This window comes from Protopterus annectens, chromosome 4.part0, assembly GCF_019279795.1.
Source record: "Protopterus annectens isolate FY-2018-M chromosome 4.part0, PAN1.0, whole genome shotgun sequence".
NCBI lineage: Eukaryota > Metazoa > Chordata > Ceratodontiformes > Protopteridae > Protopterus > Protopterus annectens.
This window is the reverse complement of record NC_056733.1, coordinates 918,041,364-918,060,166: the sequence shown is the minus strand read 5'-3', so window position 1 is coordinate 918,060,166 and position 18,803 is coordinate 918,041,364. Positions and strand designations below refer to the sequence as shown.

Genomic DNA, 18,803 nt, shown 5'->3' with positions numbered 1-18,803 from the left:
GGGACATCGTGGTCTGGGCCTAAACAAGTGACACAGTATGAATGGAAGTCTCGGTGTGGTATTTGCTTTCCACAGGCGAGACAATTGTTAACTTTTTCGGACATCGGTTAGTGCAAGAAAAAAGGATCCCCAACGGAGTACTTAGCTTTAGACATTTTCAGCTGTAATTCAAACTCTGGTAGCGACCGACCGGCACACTTGCAAACTGCTTCTGCTATGGGCTCCACAGCAAGAAAGACTGATGTAATGGCGTTGGCTGCCTTCTTTTATAGCACGGACTACCTGATGTCAGGCAGCAAGCTACAGCAGCCAATGCAGAAAAACACTGACTCTGGTGTTCGGGCCGGCAGAGGACTACCACAGCAGGGATAACCGACAGGTGATGACTGCAACAATGAAACACAAAGAACATCTGCTCATCTACCTGCAGTCCACAGAAGACAAATGAACACTTGTGTGGTGGAAGCAAAACTGCTCCCAGTACCTGTGACTATGAGTCACACACACACACACACACACACACACACACACACACGATGTCCTGAGAAGAACAGTGTCCTGCAAGCTGATCTACAGAATTGAAGAGGGCAAGGAAAGTACAGTTTTGTACCTACCATAAATGTAGATGTTCGAGGATCCACATTGCTGCAGTCCTAACAATTGGGTAGTCCGCTGTCCAGTCGGCCCGAATACCAAAGTATATGGCTGACGTCGGTCAGGGCGCATTAGACTGACGTCAGTACGTCAGGGTACTAATGCGCATGACCGACGTCATATCCTCAGTCTTTTCTTGCCCCAGATGTCAGAAGACCCTGAAAAGATAAGGCCAAAACCAAAAACTCCCAACATATCTGCATCAAAATATATATATATATACAAAATATACAAAATTAGCAGAATGTAACCTCACCTACACAACCACCCCTAAACACAGAGGGGAAGGAGGGAGGGTAAATTGGACTGCAGCAATGTGGATCCTCGAACATCTACATTTATGGTAGGTACAAAACTGTACTATGTTCTTCATTCCACATTGCTGCAGTCCTAACAATTGGGTAGAATCCCAAAGCAGAGGTAAGGGAGGCTGGCAAATCATAAGGAAGCAGGAGCTGATAACATGCCTTGCAAAATAGCTGTGGCAAAACCAGCCCTAGACTTAGAGTAGAGAGGAAGGTGGTAATGCTTAGAGAAAGTATGCACTGAACTCCAAGTAGCTGCCTCCAAAATATCCTTAGTTGCCACCCCTTAAAAGCTGTTGAAGTGGCAGTAGCCCTAGTGGAATGAGGCCTAATCCCAGCTGGAATCTCCTTGCCATGATGGGAATAACAAAATGCAATGCAAAACCCAATCCACCTAGAAATAGTTTGTTTTGATACAGGCTTGCCCTGAGAACTCAAAGCAAAAGAAACAAACAACTGCTGAGACTGCCTAAAATCCTTAGTCCTGCTCAAATAATAACGCAATTGCCTGTGTACATCTAAAGTGTGCAAAATCTTTTCCCCTTTATTTTGGGGATCTGCATAAACGTAGGCAAATGAATAGTTTGGTTTAAAGCCACACTAGAAACCACTTTAGGCATAAAGGAAGGTTTAGTACGTAATGATACCCTATCCTTATGAAAAATCAAGAAAGGCTCAACCGCCATAAGGGCCTGTAACTCAGAAACCCTTCTTGCAGAAGTAATGGCCAACAAAAAAGCAGTCTTCCATGACAAGTATTTCAGTTCAGCAGTAGCTGCAGGCTCAAAAGGTTGTAGAGTAAGTTTCTCCAACACAAAATTGAGATCCCAAGCAGGAGTAGGAGCTCTACGTGGGGGTCTTATATTCTTTGCCCCTCTAAGAAATTGCTTGAACAGAGGATGTGAAAACAATGGTGGGTCACAATCATAGTGAGCTGAAATTGCTGCAGCATGAATCTTAATGGAAGAGAAAGACAAACCTTTGTGCAATAACTCAGTAAGATATTGAAGAGCCACACTCAAATTAGGCTCTGAAATCTCCAAATTCTTTGCTGCAGTCCAAAATAAAAATCTTTTCCATTTTTCTGCGTACACTTTCCTTGTACTAGGTCTTCTGGCTTCCATAATCACATTTAAAACTTGTTGAGGAAGTTGAGACCTGCTGTCTTTCAAAACAGAATATGCCAGGCTGTTAGATGAAGAGAGTGAAGCTTGACATTGAGCAGGCGACCGTCCTTCTGAGACAACAGATGTGGAATCAAGGGTAAAGGCCATGGAGGCTTCTTTACCAGATTCCTCAGTAATGGGTACCAGTGCTGCCGAGGCCAATCTGGAGCTATTAAAATCATCCTTGGTTTGTCTTGTCTGACCTTTAGAAGCACCTTTGGAAGAAGAGGCAGAGGTGGAAGCATACACATGAAGATTTTTCCAACTGAAAGAAAGAGCATCCACTTTCCAAGCTGTGTGATGAAACCTCTTTGTGCAAAACTTTGGCAGCTGGTGGTTTAGTGGAGAAGCGAACAGATCTATGTCTGGAGTTCCCCAGGACACTGTCAACTTTTGAAATACATGAAGATCCAGTTTCCACTCGTGGGGATCCATGATTTGTCTGCTTAACACATCTGCTAAGGAGTTCTGTGCTCCGGCAGAAACCTTGCCTGAAGAGTTAGTTGCAAGCTTAGCGCAGTCTCCCATAAAATCATTGCTTGCCTGCACAATGGGTAAGAATGTGTTCCCCTTGTTTGTTGATGTACCACATGACAGTTGTGTTGTCTGTTAGAATCAACACCTGCCCTGGAAGAAGTAACTCCTTGAAAGCCATTAATGCAAACTGGACTGCTAACATCTCCTTCATGTTGATATGTAGATGCTGTAGTCTGGCAGGCCACTTGTCTTGTATCCACTTTCCATTTAGATGAGCTCCCAAGCAATGTCTGAGGCATCTGTCGTTAGAATCTGACTCGCCTCTGGCCGGGTCACAGAGAGTCCCTTGTTTAGGTGACATTCCTGAGCCCACCACAAAAATTCCTTTTGAATGCAAGGTATTATTTGAATGACAGTGTCCAAATCCTGGCAGTGCTGTGTCCATAGATTTTGAGATACCATTGTAGCTTCCTCATATGCAGTTTGGCATTGGGAAGCACCAGAATACAAGATGCCATGAACCCTAAGGCTTGAAGGACTGTCCTTGCAGTCAGCCCGGACTGAAGAGATAGTTGATGGAAGTAACTGGAAAGATTCTTTTGTTTGTCCGGGGTTAAAAAGGCCATCTGGGCTGCTGTAGTCAGTCTCACACCCAGAAAGCACATGTCTTGAGAGGGTACTAGACTGGACTTTATTTCGTTCACAGAATACCCTAGGCATCTTAGCACTGCTATGACATATTCCAAATGCTGTAGAAGGTCTTCCTTTTCTTGAGCCAGAATCAGGCAATCGTCCAAGTAAGGATAAATTTGAATTCCTTTTAGCCTGAAGTAAGCTATCACTGGAGCCAGAACCTTTGTGAATACTCTGGGCAGTAGATAAGCCAAAGGGCAATGCAGAGAACTGATAATGAGAATTTCCAGCTAAAGCGCAGATACTTTCTGCAACTTAGTCTTATAGGCACATGAAGGTAAGCTTCCTTGAGATCTAAAGTTACCATCCAGTGATCCTTGCCCAGCAGAGGTAAAAGCTGTTGTAACGTCAACATTTTGAACTTGGGAATGTCCAGATAAGTGTTGAGGATAGATAAATCCAAAATTGGTCTCCACGTGTTCCCCTTCTTTGGTACTAGGAACAGGCGAGAATAAAATCCTAGGCCCCTTTCTGGCACAGGAACCGGCTGAATGGCCCCTATTTGGAGTAACTGAGAAATTTGCTTGTTGTAGAGGAGGAATGTCTGGCATGCCTTTGAAAGGAGGCAAGGTATGGAAATAAAACCTGTAACCGTGGTGAATGATATCCAGAACCCATTTGTCTTGGGTAATTAAATCCCAATTTTCTTTGAAAAGAGACAGTCTTCCTCCTAGAGGTGCCGCCAGGCGAGAAGGCACTGGCAGCTGAAAAGGCAGGTCATTGGGTCTGCTTACGAAAGGACTGACCCCTGCCCTCACCAGAAGTCTGAGCAGGTGAACTCCCTGTCCTAGGCCTAAAAGCACCTTGAGCTCTGCCCCTACCACGTCTAGACCTACCCCTAGACTGGGAATCATAAGCAGGATAAGTCCATCCCTTAGCAGGCCAATTTCTACTAAACTGGAGGCTGCACCTGCAAAAATCCTTAACAGTTTGCATAGACTTAGCCTTGTCCTCCATCTTCTTTAAAACTGCTTCCACAGGCGAACCAAACAACACATCAGACTGTAAAGGAGCATCCAAAATCCTTGTCTTAACATGCTCAGCTAAGTTCTGATCTCTCAACCAGGCGTGCCTACGAAGAACAGAACCAGTGGCAGCCACCCTGGAGGAGGCCTGCACAGCATCAAAACCACATTGCAGGAATGTTTACCCACTTGTTCAGACACATGAACTAAATCCTGCAACTCTTTACACTCAATACCTTCCGCCAGAGCATCCACCTTAGATTTCAACTGTGAAAGAAGAAAATTCTGATATTTTAACATGTGAAACTGACAATTCAACGCCCTCATGGCTAAAGTGGAAGAAGTATACACTTTCTTTCCCCATCTATCCAAAGCCCTTGCCTCTTTATCAGGAGGGACAGGATTTTTAACAACTGAGGCCTTCACACCTTTAGGCCCCTGAGAGACAGTTTCGGGTCTGCCCTAGGACTCTTAAAAGATACTTATGAGCTTCAGGCACCCTATAATACCTATCCGGTTTAACTGGGGCAGGAGGCAAAGAATCCGGATTCAGGAAGCCTCTGCAAAACATCTTCCACCACATTCAAAACAGGAGGTATAGCTAAAGGCCTGTGCTGGGGTAAAAACAAGAATTCCCTAAGCCTTTTCCTGGAATCAGAGAAATCTTGACCTTCCCATTGAAAATGCTCCCTCATGGAATGCAGAGTCTCTGAAAATGAAAAATCCTCAGGAGGGGAGGCTGAAGGAGTAGAATCATCCACATCAGAATCAGAATAAGGAGGGTACTCCTGCAAGTCTTCAGCCGAAGACTCAGAAGCCTCCGAGCATTGTTCAAAACTCTCAAACTCAGATTCCACCCTAGGCCTCTTATCAGGAGGGGGCATAGAACCTCTTATCATAGTAATCAAATCCTCTGCCATTTTAAGCATATGTTTCTTAGGCAAAGACCCTGAAGTACTAGGAGAAACCCCCACTGAAGCAAAACTCGGCCTGCCCCTCAAAGAAGCCTTGGAAACAGAAGGGAGGCTCTGACCACCTTAGGAAGAGAGGGAAGAACAGCCACCTGAGAAGCCCCTCAGCCTGGCCTACTTCCTGAGAGGATACATCCTGTAACAGTAAAGACTCTCCCTGAGACTCCAAAGAAACACCTGGCAAAACCTCCGGCTCCACTGAGCCCTCTAAAGAACCGTCGTCTGGGACTGTCGGTTCCTCCACTCTAGGCTTTGCTGTTTTGTCCTTGCGCTTTTTAGCGAAGCGCCGGAGCATCCGACGGCATTTTATAATTACAACGCTTCCCAAACACTAACCTGGCACAGTCTAACCTTCTCTTAATAGTGCGTTTGTTAAATCTAGCACAAGAGCGGCATCCAACAACGTCGTGCTCAGGCCCTAAACAAGGTATACACAAAGTATGGTAATCCCTATGAGGTATCTGTTTCCCACAAGAAATACAGTTATTCACTTTTTCTGACATCCGGTTAAATACTGAGGCAAGAAAAAACCAAAATATTCCCCAACGGGGTACTTAGCCAACTTTGAATCGGTCTGAAATTCTGGCTTCAGAAACTTTCAGAACGCCAACCTGCACTCACAAAATTGCTTCTGCATCGGACCATGCGGCAAAAAAGACTGAGGATATGACGTCGGTCATGCGCATTAGTACCCTGACGTACTGACGTCAGTCTAATGCGCCCTGACCGACGTCAGCCATATACTTTGGTATTCGGGCCGACTGGACAGCGGACTACCCAATTGTTAGGACTGCAGCAATGTGGAATGAAGAACATCTTGTGCTGCTATGAGTCTGCAATAAGATGGGTACAGGTGATAAACAAGGCAGTGCTGCTACTCCAGGGCTGGAGATGGTGCGGTCCCAGGTCTGTACACTAGGGATGGTGAGATTCCCCATCCGTGGGCAAGGGATGGTACGATGCCAACCCAAAGCTAAAGCTAACAGTGATGTATCAATGTCTCCACTTGCTCCACCAGCCCAACAAAAACGGACACCAGATGCAGTGGCAGCCTCAAAAGAAATTTCCAACCTTGTGAGAATCATTGTAGTCAGTTAGGATACTGATTAACATACCTTAAACTGCACAGGAATGAGCACCAGCAAGAGTCAGATTCCTGCACAACATGCCATGTGTGCAGATCTGCAATTATACTTTGAAGAGTTGCACTTCACAAGGCAGATTATAGTTGCTGAATTATCTTCTAACAGAATTCTGAAGTCATAATATCATGGTCTATTAGTTTGCAAGTCTGAGAAGTGGGGTAATCCCTTTTTGGTAATTACTTTAAGTAAATAAATAAATAATATGGCACTTTTTACCATATCAGAAAAACAATCTACAAACAACAAATACGAAGTCAATGCAATGACAGATTCAAGTTGAAATATAACATTCATGGCCGCATCTACAGATGGGTTGTACTCCTGGGCTCTTTTTATTCTGTACTGATATTTACCAAAAAAAAAAAAAGACAAGAGCAGTAAAAAAAGAAGTTGTGTCTTACCATAACGTTCCATCTGTGTTGTCGATCTTCACTAATCCTTGACTGTGGGCTGGGTAACAAGCCTCGGAACAGACTTGGCCGTTTACTTCAGCTCGCACCTTCCAATCTCTCGAGCTAGGCTCTTACCCACAATGCTCCTCTCTAAATTATCTCAGACAGAGTTTGCCTAAAATAGTGGCAGGCAAATAGTAAACAATAAGAGTCCAGATCTGTGTCCCTATCATGAAGCCAGTCTAAGAGACATAACTTCTTTATCTGATGTTGCCAATCTTCACGTAATCCCTGACTGTGGGACAGAGTCCCTAGCTACCTGAATCTTGGGTGGTCTCACGGCAGAATATTTCTGAGCACCATCGAACCGAATGATGCACGCCCCATAAATACCTGATCCAGTTTGTAATGAATAATAAAGGTATGAGGAGATGCCCATGTAGCTGCTGAACAAATGTCATCTAGCATGAAAAACTGCAGAAGCTGCCACAGCTCTAGTTGAATGAGCTTTCACAGAAAATGGAGGTTGGGGGTCCTTTGAAATACAAATAAGGGTGATACAATCCCTAATCCATTTAGCTAATGTAACCTTGAAACTGGGTTACCTAAAGAAAGTGAGTAAAAGGCAACAAAAAGTTGGTTGGATTTTCTGATATCCTTTGTTCTATGAAGGTAAAAACACAACTGCCTGCGAGCATCTAATAAGTGTAGACAGTACTCTCCGTTACTGAAGAAATTGGGGAAAAAGACTGGTAGGTATAAGGTTTGACTGATATTAGATTCTAAAACTACTTTTGGCAAGAAGGAAAAGATTAGTTCTGAGGGAAACCCTGTCCTTGTGGAATATTAAATAGAGGATTTGCAGGACAAGGCTTGAATTTCTGATACTTTTCTTGAAGTAATAGCGAATAAAAACAAAGTTTTCCATGTCAACAATTTTAAACCACAAGTAGCTGAAGGTTCAAAGGGGGATAGAATAAGAGATTGTAGGGCTAAGGTTAAATCCCAAGGAGCAGTGAGTTCTTTAAATGGAGGCCTTAACATTAGGGTTCCCTTCAAAAAGGCTTTATAAAGTTTATGTGACATAAGTGAAGAACCATCCAAACCAAAATGGAAATTAGATATCGTGGCTAGATGGACCCAAATGGTAGAAGCTGAAAAGCCAGACTGATAAAGAGCAGCCAGAAAATTCAATGCTTTATCCACGGGAGCCGCGTAAGGGTCATGGTCATTGTTAAGAGCCCATCTAGCAAATTTTTCCAATTTACTCTGATACAGTTTTCTAGTAGAAGGTTTGTGATGGGCCAAAATGATTTGTCTGACGGTAAAGGGAAGAGTGCCTGGTAGTCATGGGAACGGGAGAGGCCACACAGTGAGCATGAGATGTTGGAGATTTGGATGAACTATACCTTCCAGATGAGATAATAAATCTGGAGCTGGGTCCAGAATCCAAGGTTTCCAAAGTAGATGAGGCCAAATGAAGGGAAACCAAACCTGGCGAGGCCAGAACAGTGCAATGAGGATTATTGGGTTCTCCGACCTCTTGGCGTTCTTTAGAAACTGGGATATCAGGGGAGTTGGGGGAAAGGCATACAGGAGACCAGGGGGGCCAATTGTGGAGAAGAGCATCTCTGGACGACTCCCCCGGGGAGAGACTTAGGGCAAAGTAACTGCTGCACTTATTGTTTAGAGGGGACGCAAACAGATTGCAGCAAGGTTGACCCCAGTGGTGTAAAATCTTCTCCATCACCACAGGATTGAGAGACCATTCGTGAGGCATTAGAATACTTCTACTCAGCTTGTCTGCTGTCACGCTGCAGCTCCCCAGAATATGTGTTGCCATGAGAAAGCAGTTGGAAGAAATCACCCATTGCCAGACTCTGAGGGCTTCTTGACAAAGTGGGTAAGATTTGGTTCCTCCTTGTTTGTTGATGTACCAGACCACTGACGTGCTGTCCATCTGAATTGCCACTGTTCCCAGGGTAAAGGCATCTTGAAATACTTGCAATGCCAAAAGCACCTCCTTCATCTCTGGAACACAGATGTGCAAATTGGCCTCCAGTTGGGACCAACTGCCTTGGACGGTCTTTCCCAGATAATGCCTCTCTCCCTATCTGGGAAGTATCCATGGCCACTATGGCTTGGGGCTGTGGACGGATGAAAGGATGGCCTGAAAGACTCTCATTGGAATGGAGCCACCAAGACAGGTCTTGTTTGCAGCGATTGGTGATCAAGGTGCTGTATGGCATCAGCTGATTCATTAACGACCATTGGGAGGCTAGAAGCCACTGTAGAATCTGCATGTGATATCTGGCTAAGGGAACCAGAGTTATAGAGGCTGCCATCGAGCCTAGCACCTATAGGATGAGTCTTTCTGAAACACTTCTGTTCTGAACTATATGGTTTACTTGTGATCTGATCTTTTGAAGCCTCTCTACCGGGAGTGAAGTGATTCCTGTAACAGTGTTTAGCAGAGATCTGATAAATTCCAGGTGTTGTGTAGGTTATAAATTTGACTTTTCATTATTTACCTTAATGCCTAATGAAGCACAAAGATGTAGAGTGCAATCTCTTGCCATTTCAAGTTGACACCTGGTGGAAGAGGTAAGGAGCCAGTTATCGAGATAAGGAAAAACTCGAAATCCCTGCAGTCTGAGATGAGCTGCTATCACTGCCATGCATTTGGTAAACACCCTGGAGCTGTGGTGAGACCAAAGGGAAGTGCTCTGAACTGTAAATAACTGGCTGCCAGCCAGAAGTGCAGGAAGTATTGACTGTACCAAGACCATCCAGAATTTGGTTTGCTGAACTGCCTTGATGAACTGTCTGAGATCTGAAATGGGTTTCCAGTCCCGTTTTTTTGAGCACTAAAAAGAATCTTGAGTAAAACCCAGATTTTCTCTGGTCTGGTGGGGCCTTCTTGGATAACTCTTTTTTTGAGAAGTTTTTGAATTTCGAAGACTGCTGCTTCCCTGATACTGGGTGGAACATCCAGGAGTCTTTTGTGTGTTTTTGGATCCAAGGAAAAGGGAATGATATAGCCTTTGGAAATGATCCCCTGCACCAATTTGTCTAATGTCATCTGTAGCCCGGCAGACTGGTATAGGGATAATCGTCCCTTAACTGCCTCCAGAGGAAGGCAATCGGGCCTCCATTCAGGAGCGCTGGTAGGAGTCACCAGAGAAAGAATTTCTGGACCCCTGGTTTTGTGGGCCACCTCTGCCTCTAGAACTGAATCTTCCATTGTTACCTCCCCCTCTGTGCTGGGGGAAGTCCTTGCCATGCGAGTCCTGGAAAAGCCCTTGGGACTTTTTGAACCATAGCCTCCCACTTCTCTGGTTCCTAAAGTAGGGCCGTTGAGAAGTGGGGTAGGATATGCCAACGGCAGAGTCTTCCCATTCTCACATCTGGCTAGCGCATCTTTAAACTTGGGTCCTAACAGGGATGTTCTGTGAAAGGGAGTGTTGATGAACGAAGATTTAAATGGCTCCAAAAAGTCACACAAATGCATCCAGGCATGTCTCCTAATGGCTACCCCTGAACTGCTGCTGTTGTCATCCCTTTGGCTGTGTGGGTAATTAGCCTCATGGACAAGTTAGAAATTGATTCGAGGGTGGTGAGCTGAGAGGTAACCTTGTCTCATACCCCTTTGGCTACTGCTCCTGTGAGAGTATCTGATAACTCTTTAATAAGATCTCTCTATAACCTGGTAAAGTGCGCCATGTAGTTCAAAGACCTGACTGCGAAGGTCGATGAAGCATAAACGTGCTTCCCAAACCTATCCATATTCTTAGACTCCTGTTAGGAGGATGGATAGTAGGACTTTCCTCTGCAAGTTCCTTTTTTGTGGCTGCCGCTATCACCATGGCATCTACAGGGACACTCAGCCTCTTGGGGATCGGTTTGATGGAGTCAGGAATCTTCCATGCCCATTTGGCAATCAATTTAATAACATCATCAGTGGGTGGAGAGATCCTAGAGGTAGAGGACTGGGCACAAAAAGCCTCCAGGTATACAAATTCCTCCGAGGAAGGATGGAAGGAACTCCAGCCACCCGTTTGTTTCAGGATTGCCAGGATGTCCCAGAAGGAATTATCATCAGGGGATGACTGGGGGGGAACCTTCCCCCTCATCGAAATAGGTATCCTCAGTGAAGGACTCCTCCAGGGAGTCTAAGTGATTCCTCTTGCACTTTTTCTTTGAAGGCACTTCCTCGAGGGGATGTTCTGGGGAAGTATCTGAAGAGGAAACCACCAAGGTGGATCTCTCCTGAGGCTTTTGTGCCCTCTGTCCCAGGGATGAGGTTAGAGGAAGCTCTGGTTGACAGGATGCAGGTGTTTGGCCTGACAGGGATGGCAAGGACTGGCAGTCCACAACTGACAAGGCTTTCTCCATGATTCGGAAGGCCAGCCCCCTGTAGAGGGGGTGGGAGCCCGGAACCGAAATAGACTCCTTCGGAACTGTGGTCCCACCCTGCACTGAGGAAGTCACCTCCAAAACAGAAGTCTAGGTCGAGCCAAAGAACGCTGAGGCATTGAGGGCCTTGGAAGGCTCTGAAAAGATGGAAGTCAAACCCTGCCCCTCAGAACCAGCAATGAAGCCTCGACCCCCAGGAGGTCTGCGGTTATGATAAACTGGAGGAGCTCAAGGCAATTTTCAGTTCCAGAGAAGATACTCTTACCGGGACAGAGACAGTTGGCAAGGGGCTCCAAAGACTCAGCTGGAGTTGGAGGAGGAAGATGAGACGGTGTCAGAGGAGGATCGGTCCCGGTGCCGAGTTGGCTGGGAACTGAAGATGGAGGTAATCCCCTCACTGTCAAGAGCTGGTCCACCAACCTCATGATGTCCAATTCCGAAAGACTCTTAGTGGATCAAACAGATGCCAATGAAGGAGACTCAGGTGGTCTCGGTTCCACGAATGGGCTAGGTGGTCATTCCACAAATGGATTGACCGACAGAGAACACATGGTCCTTGGTAATGTTCTCAATGTAGTTTGCTTCTTTACCAACAAAACCTCTAGTACCAAAGCTGTAGGTGTCCGATCAGAAGCAATGATTGGTGCCGAATCACTCTTGCCTATCAGTGCCAAGGAAACTGTTGATACCATAGGCTGTTTGGATAATTTTGCAGGTGGTTCTGAGGAACTGCTTCATACTGAATGAGAGCATTTCTTAGGCTTAGAAGAGGAGGAAGAGGAAGATGATGAGCCAGCTTCGGTTATCAGACCAGATATGGCCTCTTCGAAGTCTCCTTTAAACAAACCTTTCAAAATCAGCTCGTTTCTCCGCTCAGTTAAAGTCCTGGCAGAGAAACCATGACAGATGGTGCAATCATCATGCAGGTGGACAGCACCTAAACAGTACACACAACAGACATGCCCATCTGAACTGGGTATCTTCCTTTCTCACTTCTGGCACCTCTTAAAGCCAGAGGTGCCCTTTGAAGATTTATCAACCATACCAGGAAAAATTAGGCCCAACGCTGACAAAAGTCACACTCAGTCACACTCACTCACACTCAGTCACACACAAACACACACACACAAACACACACACACACACACAGACACACATACACACTCACACACAATGGAAATGGGAAAAGATTTTTTTTTAATAGAATAAAAGGAAGAACATACCAACTATGGTTAAGAAAAACTTCCCAAAGCCAGAGGAAAAGGATCACTCACACGCACGGAATGGAAGAGAGGAGCAGGCAGAAAAACCACAAAGTACTTAGGGGAGAAACGTCAATATATAAAATAGAAAATTAGAGAAATCAGAGGAAAAACTTAACTGCCAAAGCTCGAGACAGGTTGGATGCATTTGACACACGAAATGGCAAACAAGATCTGGGGTAATTTAGATAGGAGCATTATGGGTAGAGCCTAGCTTGAGTGTTACAGCAGAGTTGGTTCCGAGGCTCGGAACCGAGCCCACAGTCAAGGATTAAACAGACTGACAACATCAGATCAATTATTTTAGTTTTGGGTTTGATGATCTGAAACAGATGAATCTTACCAAATGTCAAACCTGCAGACAATCTGTCACTTGCTAAACAAATCCCAGCTACATTTCTCAACCCAGTATCACTACCTTGTGCTTCAGGGATTTGTCCGTCGTAGCAAAGACCACCACAGCAGAAGCATCCCAGCAATTCGTGATCCAGGCTTTGGTACCATTCAGAACCCACTGGTCGCCACGCAGCTGGGCAGTGGTGGAGGCTGCACCAGCATCACTGCCATTTCCTAAAACACCACAACAGAAAAATGCCATTTAGTTAGTGCTTAAAACTACAGACAATGAAAGCACACGCTCCAAGGACTTGTAAACAAAGCACCTTACAACAGATGTGCACACCCAAACAGGAAAGGCACAGTGAAACAACTAACCTGCATGTAAAGAAACAAACAGGATCAATGGTCCAGAGAGGTAGGCTTCATTTTGAACCACTGCCTGTATTCTGCTTACATTCACCTCACTCCACATGCACAAGCATGCTTTCTGCAGTTTGTTCTCTACAGTATGTTCTATAAATAGAGTTGTCTCATCACCTGTACGACTCACTTCTTGAACCTACACATTTTTAGTAAACTCGTTTAAAATGCATCATTTACTGGAAAAAGACTGCAAGCCTGTTTTCAATACATTTTTCATTCAGTTGTCCTGACTGATTTCAGTGTCCATTTGTCTTGAAATCCAGGAATATCTGTCCTGATCAATCAGTGATTTTGACATTCTGCAGTTATGACAACTGCCAAAACCCAGGGTCTCTTTTTGATACTGTTCCTTATACAATGTTAGTAACCTGTACAAATAATTACTAATACATCTCTGCTATTACAAAACATCATTACACAACCTTAATGCACACACAATAATCAAACTATACATACACCAAGTAATTAAACGTATGTTACTGCACTCTAAATTGCAGATGCTATTACCATATCAGTCAATCTACAAGGACCTTCCTTCTTTGTTCCCTTGATTGGGTTAATTCGTTTTCACCAATTTGCAATTGGCAACATTCTGAAAGACCTTGTATCATGATAGTATAAGCACCATATTTTTATTGGTTTGTCTTTATTTTATTTTAATTTACCTTTGCTAAATCATTTTAGAACATGCACACAGTAAAACAATCTTCCTCAGAAAAGTTCAGTAATGACACTTGTATTGGGGTGAGAACAACTGAAAATAAACACAAGTTGTATGGCACAATGTTATTAACTTATAAAGATCATGTAGAAAGAAAAGTTAGTTTTCCCTAAATAATATGTTAAAAGACTATCCCTGGAATTCCTGTACAAGCATAGCTGCTAAAGTGCTAAGCAGCAGAGTTGAGTATTTTTTTCTTTTTAAACATTCTGTGTTTCATAATTCAACCCAGTCAATACAGGATGGAATTCATAAATAAATAGTGCTGGCAAAGTACTACATGACATGATTTTTTAAATCTTTGTGTGTTTTATGGAATGGGACTACATATGCACCTAAACCAAATATTATTGCAGCAGAGTACAACATTTAGTTTAAATGAATGCCTACTTACATTATACTATTACATGAAACACAAAGTTAAAAAAAGAAAAAAAAATACTCTGCTCTACTGCTTAGCACGTCAGCAGCTATACTCATATAGGAATTCTAGGGACAGTCTTTTAACATATTTAGGGAAAAATAACTTCTCTTTCTACATGATCTTTACAAGTTAATAACATTGTGCCATACAACTTGCATTTATTTTCAGTTGTTCTCACCCACCAGTGGTAACACAAGTCAATATAAGTGTCATGTCACTAATTATTGTCCTGAAACACAATAAAATCACTAAGAACTGTCCCATCAATATATATATATATATATATATATATATATATATATATATATATATATATATATATATATATCACAATCGAACAATTTAGCAACCCTTTAAGAAAGGCTGAGAAGGAAGATAAAAGGACCAATTGCAAAAGGGCAATGGGATAAAATTTAAAACCCCAGACATGCTACCTACAAAGCCAACTTAGGGTATTTGCATGGAAATATTTACATAGGTACTTCTACAGTCTAAGTAGGATTCAGGGTATTTTCCCTCACGTGGACAGCTGATATTGGAGTTGTAAAGGAAACCTGAAATACATTTTCAAGGAATTTGTTGAGCTATTCAAATCTAAGGACTTTAAGAAGATCCTTCATCAGGCCCGTAATTGAGTACAATGCCCCTTTTGGGATGTACCTTACCAGACACCTGCAGCAACTGGAAAGACCCCAAAAGTACCTCACCAAGAGGATCAAAGGGCTCAAACAGATGCCATATGCTGCCCGGTTAAATAAACTCCAGCTCTACTCAGTGGCATACCGCCTGCTCAGAGGCGATCTGTGCCTGACGTATAAAGCCATGTCCAACCCGGAATTAATGGACATGCTGCACCTCAGAAAATTCAAATACCATCGAGCTACGCGCTCGAGAGACTTGAACCTCAGCACTGAAATAAATAGGACATGCTGGAGGGACAGATTCATAACCCAGAGGCTCCCTTCACTCTGGAATATAATCCCAGCCCAGGTTAGGCAGAGTCCCTCATTGACTGTCTTCAAGAGGAATCTTGATGAGTGGATGGGAGATTGTAGGTTTACCCCGGGTATCACTTCTGTGTCACTGTTAGACAGAGGCACAGTATACTAACCTCGAAAAAGGGCATAGCAAAATAAATTTAAAATGGGTGGCGAAAGCCAAACACACTCTGGCTAGGCTTATAAATGCCCTAGGGCAGATAGCCTAGTATGAACCTATGAGGCTTTTGATTTGATGTCCAGGTTTAGAAATGTGAAAACAGAGTAAGGCCTTATCAATGACAACAGCTCCCACAACAGCAATTAGAAAAAGCTGGCAATCAAGATTAAACTCGTTGTAAACAAAGTACCGAACACCATAAAGAAAATAAAAGCTCTAGAGAAGGGCTAATTAAATGAAGGAAGTCATTTTCATAAGAATAAATGGGGCATTTGGAAAAATGTACACAAAATAATGCTCACATGGATGACTAATATAAGTAGGTTGAAAAGAAAACAAAAGTACGATTATGTTTTAATGCACAGGAATAAAAGAACAGAGTTAGGATGGAAACTTTATGTATAATGCAGTTTACAATGAAAACCTTAAAAACTGCACTGGTCGACCGGCATGTGGTCGATTTACAGTTTTCAAGTTGGTAGAATGTTAAACCAAAATGTATCGACTACACTACAGTGAACGGGTAGTGTAATTCAAGCATTTGGGTTCGACATTGTGCAGGGAGATCACAGTTCAGCGAGGAACAGAGAATTAGCCCATTTCCTCACTGTAGTGAAATCTCGAAGTTGGTATATTTAATGTACAGGTGGTGTGGGGGAGTGTAGGGGGCGTAGCCCCCTCTGCAAAACAGTAGAATTAACGTACCATTGACTGTAGAGTTTAACGGTACATTAATGTGCATAGCAGGAGGTGAGTGACATCACCTCCTGCTATGTTGAATACATTGAACCACGGTTGTCAATGTATTCATTTTCGCTCTGGTTTGCTATTAAGCATTTCAGGTCGACAGACGCGGATTCGAAATGCCAATAGTAAACCGCAGAATGCATGTATATAATAACGGAAAGTTTTTTTGAGCTTTTTTCATGGCTATTAACTGGATTTAAGTTCATGTCCTAAATTAACAATGTGACGAATAAAGTTATTTATTAAAAAAAGAAAAATGCAAACAATCTAGTAACCCTAAATGTCCCTACCCAGGCTAATAAGCATACCACTGCCTGTCCCATTGCCCCTTGTATACTATACGCTGGAGCATCTGTCTAAAATGCTCACAGCTATGACACCAACCTTCACTCACTGGTGTTACTGTATCTTATTTGTCAGCCTTGTACACCCCCCACTCTATCTTCAAAGGAAGCTAATCTTGCACCAATCAGAAAGGGTCCACCCTCATCTTAACAGCCTAAGGATTAATCCCAGGTTACTTAGCCAGTTTTGTACAAATCATCAGTTAACGTGTCTTAAATAATACTGTAGTAAACTAATGGCAAATGACTAAATTATCTTCAGTACAGCTCATAATATCTTCAGTATAGCTCATAATCTATATTACTGCGGTGGTGGTGCTGCGGTAGTGTTGTCGCCTCACAGTTAGACGTTGCCCGTTCGATTCTCAGTTAGAGCGTCTTCTGTGTGTCAACATACGTGAATGGGCGTTCCTTCGTTGAAGGTTGTGCGTTAGGCCCGGCAAGCCAGCACGTAAAAGACCTACTGCCAATCATTAGCGGACCGGAGTTCCACTGTGGCGACCCCTAACCGGGAAAAGCCGAAAGACACAAACAAACAGCTCATAATCTATATGTGTCATATAACTGAATATGAAAGCCCTACTTATGTTTGGAAATCAGCTTTACCTCTAACTGCATAAGCAGGCATGCAAATCATCGTCTTTACAATACACTGAACCGTGACCCCATCAGCATCGGCAGGATCACAAAAAAACAATCCTTCCCCTGAACCGTGATCTTATCACCACTGGAAGGATCACAAAAAACACAATCCTTCCCTTGAACTGTGACCCTGTCACCATCAGCAGTATCACAAAAAATAATCCTTCCCCTGAATTGTGGACCCTATCACCACTGGCAGGATTGCAAAAAAACAATCCTTCGCTTGAACCGTGGATCCTATCACTATGAGCAGGATCTCAAAAAGAATCCTTCCCCTGAACTGTGACCCTATCACCATCGGCAGGATCACAAAAAATTCTTCTCCAAAAGCACTCCTCCATAAATGTTTCTAGCATCAGCGTAATCAATCTTAACTATTCGTCTTTCAAAAAGGGGCAGCAAGCCCATTACATTCCACTGCTTTATTTAAATTGCTAACCAAGTCATCACTTGAGTCACACCAATGGAGAATCTAGTCAAAGTAACTTCTCAAACAGACTGGTTTCCATGGAAACAATATGCATTTCTAATACTACAATCTAATAGCCATGCAGTTTCTTAGGTTATCAATGAAACATGAAAAAAGCTCAGGTATAATTACCACACTAGCATATCTTGCCAACACTGCATTAAGTTGTAATGCATAAATACATCCAGTGTCTCTTCCGTAACTTTCAAGTAGAACTCCATTACCTTTTTTTTTTTCATGTATTCTCACATGAGCAAGGCCACATTTACGTGGTTGCCTACACTCTCCATTTCTTTTTGTAGGACCATGCCATCTTTAATTCTACGGTACTTTCAACCAAAACCAAAGTAACAAGATAACTTTATCAACACTGTTGGTGGTCATTCCACAAATGGATTGACCGACAGAGAACAAATGGTCCTTGGTAATGTTCTCAATGTAGTTTGCTTCTTTACCAACGAAACCTCTAGTACCAAAGCTGTAGGTGTCCGATCAGAAGCAATGATTGGTGCCGAATCACTCTTGCCTATCAGTGCCAAGGAAACTGTCGATACCGTAGGCTGTTTGGATAATTTTGCAGGTGGTTCTGAGGAACTGCTTCATACTGAATGAGAGCATTTCTTAGGCTTAGAAGAGGAGGAAGAGGAAGATGATGAGCCAGCTTCGGTTATCAGACCAGATATGGCCTCTTCGAAGTCTCCTTTAAACAAACCTTTCAAAATCAGCTCGTTTCTCCGCTCAGTTAAAGTCCTGGCAGAGAAACCATGACAGATGGTGCAATCATCCTGCAGGTGGACAGCACCTAAACAGTACACACAACAGACATGCCCATCTGAACTGGGTATCTTCCTTTCTCACTTCTGGCACCTCTTAAAGCCAGAGGTGCCCTTTGAAGATTCATCAGCCATACCAGGAAAAATTAGGCCCAACGCTGACAAAAGTCACACTCACCAAAAGTCACACTCACTCACTCACACACACACACACACACACACACACACACACACACACACACACACACACACAAAATGGAAACAGGGGAAAAGATTTTTTTTTAATAGAAAAAAAAGGAAGAAGATACCAACTATGG

General features: G+C 43.4%; 1 protein-coding gene across 2 annotated transcripts in view; it reads right to left on the bottom strand.

Moving 5' to 3' along the window:
• Positions 1–18,803, bottom strand: part of ACADS (acyl-CoA dehydrogenase short chain) — a 461,092-nt gene that overhangs the window by 226,676 nt on the left and 215,613 nt on the right. Inside the window, exon 5 of one of the 2 annotated variants that reach the window (XM_044068896.1) lies at positions 12,865–13,016. The exons of the other annotated variant lie outside the window; for it this stretch is intronic. Coding sequence (XP_043924831.1) covers positions 12,865–13,016 — 152 coding nt within the window. The remainder of the gene's footprint in view (positions 1–12,864; positions 13,017–18,803) is intronic. 2 annotated transcript variants of the gene reach the window in all.